Source organism: Battus philenor, unplaced genomic scaffold (assembly GCF_028537555.1).
Source record: "Battus philenor isolate CCGP_79_NKW_IND1 unplaced genomic scaffold, ilBatPhil1.0.hap1 SCAF_1, whole genome shotgun sequence".
In the NCBI taxonomy this organism is placed as follows: domain Eukaryota; kingdom Metazoa; phylum Arthropoda; class Insecta; order Lepidoptera; family Papilionidae; genus Battus; species Battus philenor.
Genome location: NW_027181661.1, coordinates 9,961,477 through 9,971,678, shown reverse-complemented (window position 1 = coordinate 9,971,678; position 10,202 = coordinate 9,961,477). Strand labels below are relative to the sequence as shown.

General features: G+C 35.3%; 1 protein-coding gene across 10 annotated transcripts in view; it reads right to left on the bottom strand.

Moving 5' to 3' along the window:
- Mical (Molecule interacting with CasL) overlaps positions 1–10,202 on the bottom strand; it is a 34,092-nt gene continuing 23,890 nt past the window's right edge. For 2 of the 10 annotated variants that reach the window (XM_068764446.1, XM_068764435.1), the window contains 8 exons: positions 9,608–9,777; positions 9,026–9,132; positions 4,767–7,004; positions 4,476–4,505; positions 3,581–3,710; positions 3,025–3,258; positions 1,992–2,076; positions 2–1,610 (listed from right to left, as the gene is read on the bottom strand). In XM_068764446.1, coding sequence (XP_068620547.1) covers positions 1,574–1,610; positions 1,992–2,076; positions 3,025–3,258; positions 3,581–3,710; positions 4,476–4,505; positions 4,767–7,004; positions 9,026–9,132; positions 9,608–9,777 — 3,031 coding nt within the window. In that variant the 3' untranslated portion in view covers positions 2–1,573. Of the gene's footprint in view, positions 1,611–1,991; positions 2,077–3,024; positions 3,259–3,580; positions 3,711–4,390; positions 4,506–4,766; positions 7,005–9,025; positions 9,133–9,607; positions 9,778–10,202 lie in introns of those variants that run through there. The other 8 variants (XM_068764460.1, XM_068764501.1, XR_011107485.1 and 5 more) reach the window with 8 other exon arrangements.

Sequence of the window (10,202 nt, the reverse complement as noted above, 5' to 3'; positions counted from 1 at the left end):
TTTATTGATGATACAGATTTCAAGCATTTTGAAATGTATACATACATATGAAATTGATAACACATTAATCCATTTATAACATCTCTTAGATTAAAAATTAAAACAATAAATATAGGTACATTAGAGGTTTGCATGCAAATATTTTTATCTAAATACAACAAGCGACTTTGCTAGTGCTGATTTAATTTTTTCAAGTTAGTATTTTTTTTTAATTTACAACAAAATACAAATTAAAAATTTTAAAAATATATAAAAAAAAATTCCTTATTATTTTAGGACAGAACACTATTAACATGCATAATACTACATGCATTTGAATTGCCATCAATAAATTAATTATTGTCATTTATAAAAGTGTAGTTAAAAATTGTTAAGATTTATATAAAAGCCTTCTACTATAAAAAAATAATCATAAAATAGGTCTAAAACATTTCCATTGCATAATCTTTTCCAAAATTCTAAGCTAATTACATATAATACATAATTAACACATTTGGTATACCTAGCACAACATTAATTTTCAACGTGGTGATCATTTTGAGACTAATAGTTAAATATTTTTGTTAAAACCGTAATTTCATTTGAATTGACTTTCGAAACTATAAAGAATTTTTTATCATAAATACTGCATTCTCTTCCGATGTGAACTTCATGATTTACACAAAATCGAAATCTGTTATAAAAACAACAACAAATTGAAATATGGTGTTATGCACAACCTATCTCACAAAAAAAGTAAAAAAAGAAAATCAATTAATTATCCTCCGAGAATACTTAATTACTTTCCTATTGCATTTATATCATTATATTTATGTTAATCTTGTAACATTTTCCATAGAAGAAAATCCACAGATTTTTGTCTTAGTGAATATTATCAATGAATGCACACTTAAACTTGGTACAAATTTTGAATGACTTTGTTTCAGGAGGAAATAAATCACAGATTTCATTATTGTTGTGAGATACGAATAGGAGCGATGCTTTGCAGTCTGTAAAGCATAAGCAGGTACACGACAAATTTAACAGACACAGATGTTTCTTGAACATTAAAAAGATGACTTTTTTAAAACGCTGAGAATCCTAAACATATACACTACAGGCGCGATGCATTAAACTACTTCGACAAATTTTCGTAGAGACAGGCTGTAAGCAAAGGCATAAATACTTAAATATCTGACATCGCCATACAGTACTAGCTATATAATACGAAGCTTATTTAAAGCTTTCCTAATAATAATTGCCATGGTAAATAATTATAATTCATATTTCAAAATTCCACACACCAGCCCTATGATCTCTCTTCAATCTAGTTACGAAATTGTGACAATAAAATTGCTTTTATGGTAACAATGTGTAGGACATTAATGTGCATTTTCAAAGCAAGGTTTCACCATACAACCCAACATTATGTAACACTGATGCGTGCCTCATATCTCCAATAACATTTCTTTCAAAAGCTTTTTGTGCTATTAGTACTTCACAACAGGTATTCATCTTCTAATTCTTTCTCAACTAGTACTAGCACTTTCTTAGGTAACATAGACCTCTCAGTTTTAGAAAATTCGATAAATTCTTAACCTCCTACACCCTCGCCGGATGAACTTAGTCTCCTAAAACAAAAGTTTTAAATTAATATTTGTATGATTTATGATTATATGTATTTATAATATTTGTTGAGAATAAAATACATTTTTGTATTTATACACGTTGTCAGACGTTACGTAATACTTGCTCATAAATTAAAACTGACACAGTGCGAAATACCATCATGTACACTCAGCTTTTTTTTACGTTCTTTAAAAATATTCTTATTGAGGAACTCTCGTAGTTTCAAATTTATAGAAAATAGACTTTAAAAAAGATTTCAATTTACATATTTTGTACAATAAGTTCTAAGCCAATTTTTTTTATTTAATATTTATTCAATTTCGCGTTTAATTTTTGTTTACATTTAAAATCGAAATGAATCGAAGATGACATAAAACATTTACCTGTTGGCTGCCCTTAGGGCTTGGTGCGCTTCGCGCTGTGCAGACACTTGTACTAATTCAGCAACTGTTGCCGCTTGCTGCTCCGCTAATCAAAAACAAAAAACAAATTACATATTTATACAGGTGATTGTTTAAATTGTAAAAGATTTAAAGCGGTGAATATACAGCTCATCGATTGTTAATTATTGTTTGGTACCTCTCCAAAATCAATGCTTTCAGAAATAATAAATAACACAGTGATAACATAGCATCAAAACGTATTTTCAACATTCGCTTTCCTACAAATTTTTGTTTTCTGTCAGTACCAGCAAACTATATAGTGCAAAAGCTCTAAAGCTTTTTCGACACATGAGCTATACATCACCTTTAAAGTTTTTACACCTATAAGTAACCACTCTGTATAACTGTATGGTATGTAATGTTTAAGTTTAGTCTTCTAACATCTCACATGTTTCAAATCTCAGTTGCTGCCATTGATTATACCAATATTATCCTAAGACTCGGCATTATTTCCAAAAGCTATCTTAAAATGACCGAGGTGGTTATGCACGTTCTATAATAATTAATAGTATTATTATAATTTCAACAAAAAATTTCAAAAAGTTTACTAAGCCTCATGTGTCGTACAAAAATAAGGTATACAGAATGTATACAACAGACTGGACGATATAATGTCACAAATTATCATTTTTGTGTATTTAAATCAGAGGTTTACAGACTGTTTTTGTCATAGACCGTTTTCAAAATTTACATGGTTCCAGGGGTAAGGGGTCCACCCTTACAGCTCTTGATTTCTATTGAATATGAAATGTTCAAGTTTTTACAAGTAACATTCGCTGAGCTTCTTAGAACATTATCTATCTAAGTGAAGTCAAGCCATGAATTTTTATTCGCACTCTTACAAAATATAAAGCTAATTTTTTGTTACGCCAACGTAGTCTACGGTCGAATGTCCCATGGACCACTTGGTCACTTGGATCTACTTTGGTAACAATTGATTGAAATAGATACGTTGAAGGTGTAATCAATTTACCAGAAAGAGGTCTGCTCAAACGTCGTTCGAGCCTCGCAAGCCTTTTTGCACTTGGTTCATCTTGCGACGGCTCGCGTTGGAACGGGTGATGAAATGTAGATTGATGGCTGAATGTTTCTCGTCGGCGCAGCTCGTTACAGGACGCCTCGCGCACTCGTCTTTGAGCCATCAACCTAGCCCAACGCGCTTCGAACCACAGTTGCATGGCGTCGCGCTCGTCCACGTCCACTGCGCCTGGGTTAGTGTGTGGTATGGATAAGGTAGCCGCTTGTTAACCGTTAATGCGATATTTAATATAAAGCAGCAGCATATTATTGGTGTAATTAAGCAAATAATGAATATTAAAACTCAATCATGATGCCAGAATGACAAAACAATTAGCCATATAACGTCTCCTAATATTATTATTTTTTATTAAATTATATTATTTATTTATAGAATTTTGTTATCCATTTTATATATAGACACCGTATAAAGGTGGTTCATATTATTAATTTTACATGAAAATGAATCTCTACATTGTTTACATGACATAAATGATTTCCTAAACACTGACCTGACACTCGCCTACATGAAGAGTGTGCATCATTGGGAGGCGAATAACAAGCAGGGGGAGGAGGTACTGGAGGAGCCTCCTGAAGCGCACCCGTTGATTTGTGGGCACCGCATTGAGTTTGCTGATTTGCCTGCAAAATAAACAATACATAAAACTTAAAATGGGGACCTTCCATTTAATTCTAAGCGCGACTTCTAGAATTAAAAGTAAACTACATAACCCACTGATGCGAAATTCAATAATCTAGCGTAAGTTGATCCACATTCTCCAAGATATCGGCAGACAACCAAAAAAATACTGCTTTAATATTTAATGTACCCTCTACTAGATATGCTGCATGCTTAACCTTCCAAGAGTTATTTCCCGTTTACAAAAATCTCGTTTTGTCTTTAAACTTTAAATAAGCAATAACTTCTCCTTCCGTTTATGCGATTTTAAAAATATTTTTAACGGAGGTATTTAACAAGCACACGAGGGACAGAACATATCGCAAGTAAAGCCATGCATACAATAGCTGTTTATAAAAAAAAGCCAGAGACTATTGGTATACAACATCAGGCAGAGTTTACAGTTTATTCCGACATTCTCAAAACTGAAGGCCAATACTGTTAGCTAATAACGATGACGTGGATTGCCTGTAATATGGAAATGGTCGTAAGTCTATTGCTATTACTTACGTGCCAGATAATTTATGACCATGAATTATTTATGTAAAGATGTTAAAGACAGAAAGATCCAGCGCCAACTCGTGACTAAAACGAAATGCACAAGCGACAAATAACCACGTCTGAGCGAGACAAGACAACGTACAATTAGCGGATGATTGGTGCGAGAGAGATGAGTACAGCATGCGACTCACGAGTTCACGATACTGTATTTGATATGCTTTGCTTACGTGCGTCGTCAGGTCCGGCTCCGAGACCCACTGAAAATTCAACTAGGGTTAGTCTACTCGGGGTGTCGTTAAAATGTAAATTTTATAGTGCCCAAATATTATTGCCCCTCTCCTTGAACATTTTCTCTGTCAAATTGCGAACACCACTCTCAATAAAATGTTTTTTTACAAGCCTCATTATCTCGTATTTATATTTACATTATTCACATTGTATTTTAGTAAATGAAGTTTGTTGTAAAATGAGTTAATGTGTAATTCTAAAACAAAAGTTAACAAGTAAGTTACATTTACCTTGTGGCGAGGTCCAAGGCGTTTGTTCAAATAATTGGAAATGCTCTTCATAATACCTTTACTTCTCCTCTCTCTGGTGAGTTCCGGATCCGAAAATGAAGGTGTAACTGGCAAAGAAATTTGAGGAGGCAATGGTCTAGGAGGGGGGCAGGAATACATTTGTGTCGACGGAGGGGGTGGTGGTAGTGGTGGTGGTAGTGGTGGTGGTGGTGGTGGCGGTGGGAGCGGCGGAGACGGTGGGGGTGGCGGTGGAGGAATTACGGCTAATACTGGTGGAGGAGGGACGGGTGGTGGAAAATTACTCGCTGGAGAAACCCTCGTTTTGCGACTTGATTTTCTGCCCAGCTTGGGTCCACTCCCTAGTCTCTCCAGAACCAGCCTTCTTACTACCTCGGTCTGTTCCTCCCTCTCTCTCTTAAGCTCTTGTACTTTAGTAGTAGTGTCCAACATAGGTATTGGACTAACAGGCGACATGGAGCCAGAACTTGAATTTAGGGATATTTGAAGGTCAGTTCTACTAGAAGGGGCGTCCGATGTTCTTGAATTAGATTTATCGAAATTCTCACTAGCTGAGCGGCATATTGCAGGTGAATACAATCTAATTGAAATAGGTGAAGTCATCGAAAGTGGCAAATTAATGCTTTTGAAAGTAAACCCTGGGGAGAGACTAGAATCGTGTGCTAATGGAGGGGAAATATCTTCCACTGATGCGTCAGGTTGTAATGCAGGTCTGTCTGATTCAACCTTTTCTTTCACGGAATTGGATTTCTCCAGTGGCGGCGACATATCTGATAAACTAATAGACTCTATTTTCTTTTGCGCAGAAATTAATTCTTCGCTACTGCTGGGAACACTGTCTTCTCGCTGAACTTTGTCAATGTTTAATTTCTCGCTGGATTCAAATTGCGTTGAATAATTATTTTGTTGTACATGCACATCTTTTGTTTCACTGTTTTCTTGCGAATCATCTTTATCAATAAAATGAATAATATCAGAAAAGTTATTGATTATTTTTTCCCGACTCACGTCAACGCTCGTAGGTTTTACTAACGTTTCTGTAAAAGTTCTCTCAATGAAGTTCATGGAACGATCATTACTTGCAGGGTAAAAATCTATTTGGTTCTCTACTAATTCCATATAACCTTCGTTCCGTTGCGTGTTAGGCGTTTCTATAGAAGGATCTTGATCACCCTCGTCTACAAACTCGAAATGCTCCAGTGCATTTGAATATACTATAGGGTCTAATGGACTTGTTCGACCACAAACATGTGAAGCAACGGCCGAAATACTTTTAGCATCATGTACTAACTTTGGGCCACTTAAAGCCCTTGGGTTTTTACAGCGTTTGTTTTCTTCTTTGTCGTCGAAACCACAAACATCTAATACTGCGCTTTCCGCTGCCCAATCTGACAATTCTGTCTCGGTTAAAGCAAGTGTGGTAGCATCACGACAAGATTCTGATGATTCTGATTCTGCTGCTATGATAGTAGGACCTGTTTTATCTGCAACGCCTGAAATTCTTTCATTGCCCTCTGATCCACTAGTAACAAGCATTAAGCTGTCGAGTTGTATCAATTCTCCTCCTTCATTATGAACTTCTACTCTTGGCACGGCTTGATTTGGAGCAGTTTCTGTGTTTGAAGAATCTTCAGAGAGTGAATCTGACTCTAAGTCAAGTTCTTTCTTTTCTTCTGTAATTGGTTCTCTCCAATCACTTTTACATAACGGTGAGTCCCCTTTTGATAATAAATCAACAGGTGCATCTGTGCATAAATTTTTAATGATATCTGGCATTGGTTGTATTTTGTCTTGTAATTCTTTAGAAAACTGAAAACTTACAACTGGTTTCTGAGCTTGTGTCAAGTTTGTAGGTACTGGAGCTGGATGAAGCATTTTTTGAAATTCAGTTATGTTAGAGCGAAAAGCTTCGAGTTTAGTATCTAACTGGGAAGTGGAATCTGACTTCCGCACTGTTGGTGGAGAGGGTTCACCTAACAAATACCTCCTTTTTAATTCCAATGCCCGTTTGGTTGCCAGTCCGCCAGCGGATCTGGTTCTGCTGAGAGGATATTCTTGTGGCGGTGGCGCAGGAGCTGGCGGAGTAGCTTCTGTGACTAATATGGCTGGGGGACACTGTAACGGTACGCACTCTTCGCGTGCGAATTCACTATCGGTAGATACTTCAGTTGCCGACGACACCTCTTCGTCACTCGATTCACTCTCTTCATCTGACTCCACCTGTTGAGTGGAGTAGTCATTTAACAAATTATAATAATAGTGTAGTCGTAGAAACTAATTGTTATAAGCTAGAGGGTTTATTGACTGCCGGCTTTCGCCAGTATAGTCATAAATACTAAAGCCACAGAAATAAAGTGCTATGTATGTTAAATTTCATTTCTCTTCATATAACATCACCAGAATAACCCAAATAAGTAAGAATGTAAAAAGCGATTATTTTATGAAAAGCCACCGTAACAGTTGTTTAGCTAAGAGAATTTCAAGTACATTTATGACCATTGTAATTAAAGAAATTCCATTCAACATTACATTATAAATTTTCCCAAAATTATGAGGACAGTCTTCTGAATATTCACAATTAACAATCTTAGTTATTGAAAGGAAAATGTGGTTGGAAAATAAACTATTTGTATTAAGTCTTTATCAATACACTACCATAATATTTGAAGCATACAGCAATATAATTATGCCTTATAATTAAACAACATGAATAAAGTCAAAATTAGTAACAAATATTTTGTAATATGCCATGGTAATTATTAATAGGTTAAGAAAACTATCATTTTGTGAACCTACAATAAACTGCATAAAAAAATCAGTAATATTGTACTGTATAGTCAACCACCATTTCACACCTTATGTAAATAATATTGTATTAAAAAAAATTATTAATACAAACGTATTATTTCACATCTATTTTTCGTCTTCTTTGTATAAATAATGAAATCTAAAAATCCTTAATGGAATATCCATGGCCTTTATTGATAAATATTTATTACTAATATTGTTAAGCTGTAAACATTAACACAACTAAAATGAAAAGTTTTAGTTGCACAAATACAAAGCAAATGTGCCAGTCACCTCTTAAGGAATGTGAGCGGTAGGACAGGGGAGACTGACAAACGTCAAACTCAGTCTGCTGTCGACCGCGACGTTTACGATTACTTGTTTATTTCAATTTGTACCAAACGCACATGAAAAAAAATATCCTTGAATAGGTCCATCATTACCAAATAATGTGGTTTGTCAATATGATAGACTCCATTTAGTTCACCCACAGTAAATCAATGAAACGCGTCAGATTCACAAGAATATCTCAACGTCATGTACTTTAACTTCGAAACCTAATGACGAAAAAGAAACTATGTAATAAAAAATAAATAATTTTAATTTCCTCATTCAAATAAATTCAGTAAAAAAAAAGTTTTTAAATTTGTTTAGCCGGATATATAAAACATATGAAATTAGTTACCCTACCTAAAAAAAGTTTCTAAGTTTCAGTATGGATATTCGACGATTTATTTGTTCTTAGTCTTGTTTGCAACGTTTATCACTCCTTCCCTCGTCTCACCGATCACATTAAGGCAGTGCTTCCTCCTCGACTATAATAAGAATTAAAAACAAGATCTACATGCACATGAAATACATATACATGACAAAAATAAACAAAAAGCAAAGACAAACATTAGTGTGGGCGAACTACACTATAGTTGCGCCTCCTCCCGCCGTCCTTGGTTACAACACATGAGCAATGTGTCATGAAATTAGCCAATACTTATATTATTTCCAATATTCATAATAAATAGTACAACACAAAGCAATATCAAAAAGTAGGTAGTAAACTAGTAGGTAGCATCATTATTAAATATTTTCACTTTTTGTATTGTTAGATTATCAAAAATATATATTTCTAACGGTATCTATGTTACTTGATTGGAAAATTTGTTATTTAAGAGAATTACCGCCGAATAATAAATACGTCGTAAAGTATTATGAAATATCTAATAACTCACTAATGTTGTTACGGATACTACCTAATCTTTTTGATCTTGTATTTACATTTTTTCAACAATGTAAAACAAATAATTTGCTTGTTGTAGTATAATAGCTGTGGTTTAAAATAGTTATAAATGAATTTAGCATTGAAAGGACGACGTGCACGTGCAGGAGGCGTTCCTCGCGCACCTCCCTACTAAGTGCCGTGCGAGACGTGGCAGCTAGGCAACAATGCAGCGCGATACCTCGCTGCTGTCGGTCGGTGGATGAGCGTCGGCCGGGACCTCACGCCTTCTTGCTTCACGAGCGGCGCGCATTTTTGAACATGATTCGTTTCCCGACGATTCGACACCTGTAGTAAAAGTTATAAAAATTTTCACGTCTAAAAATGTTATGTAAATTTCAGTTTTTATTGCATCACGTGTAAAGAGAAAACGATAATAAACAAGGTAGAATGGTACAAAATGACACATCATAATAATATCAGCCGATAAACGCCCCTCACTGCAAAGGATACATCTCTCCGACCAATATCGCCAAGATAACCGATCTTGCGCTGCCCGCTTCCAACGACTTCCTGCGCCTTTAACTATGTCGTCGTCCCACCTAGCAGGCAGCGCCTATAAAATGCCGCATCTACCGGCTTGTGATCACCGCTCAAAAACCTTTGAACGGACCAAAGGACTTTTCTTTTTGTTTTCTTACATAAGTTGACAAATAAACATAACAATAGGCAGCACAGAATCTATGAATCTTGATTATAGCTATAGCGTTATTATAGTACGGTAGAAAGAATATTACTGTAAAAAAGAACTAAATGTAATGACCGTCGTCGCTGAAATCATCGTAACCGAATGAGTCATCGGAGATAAACAGCGTGTCGTTTTTACGGTGGGGTTCGCAGTGTCGTGGTGACCGTTGGGAATGCCTCGCCTCGTCCCCACCCACGGCATCGCTCTGCGCGTCTGTCCACTCGTCCGAAGAACCTTCCTCTTCGCTGGAAACACACAACTATTATACTGGATGCACCAATTCCTTAAAGCGTTATTTCACTAATAAAAAATAAACAATGTGCATACCTAAAAAGACAGGCAACAAATAATGTGACGGAGGCCACATAGAACAGTTTCCAAAGAAGAAATATTATTATCGTGGAACTTAACATTTGTTTAACCGATTTGATAACATAAGGTTTTTCTATCATTTGTGTGAATATTTTTGTTTTATATCATTACTGAGTTCTATAAAAAATTGTCCGTCCCCTTATACATGTTATCTTCAATAACTTTTAATTTATTTGTCATTTAATCTTCATGTTACTTCTTCTTTAATCTGAATATGGTCCACTTCAAATTTCACCTACATTAGACATTTAGAGCTCAAAGAGAAGACTACTCTTAAGGAATTCCTTAACAAAGCAAA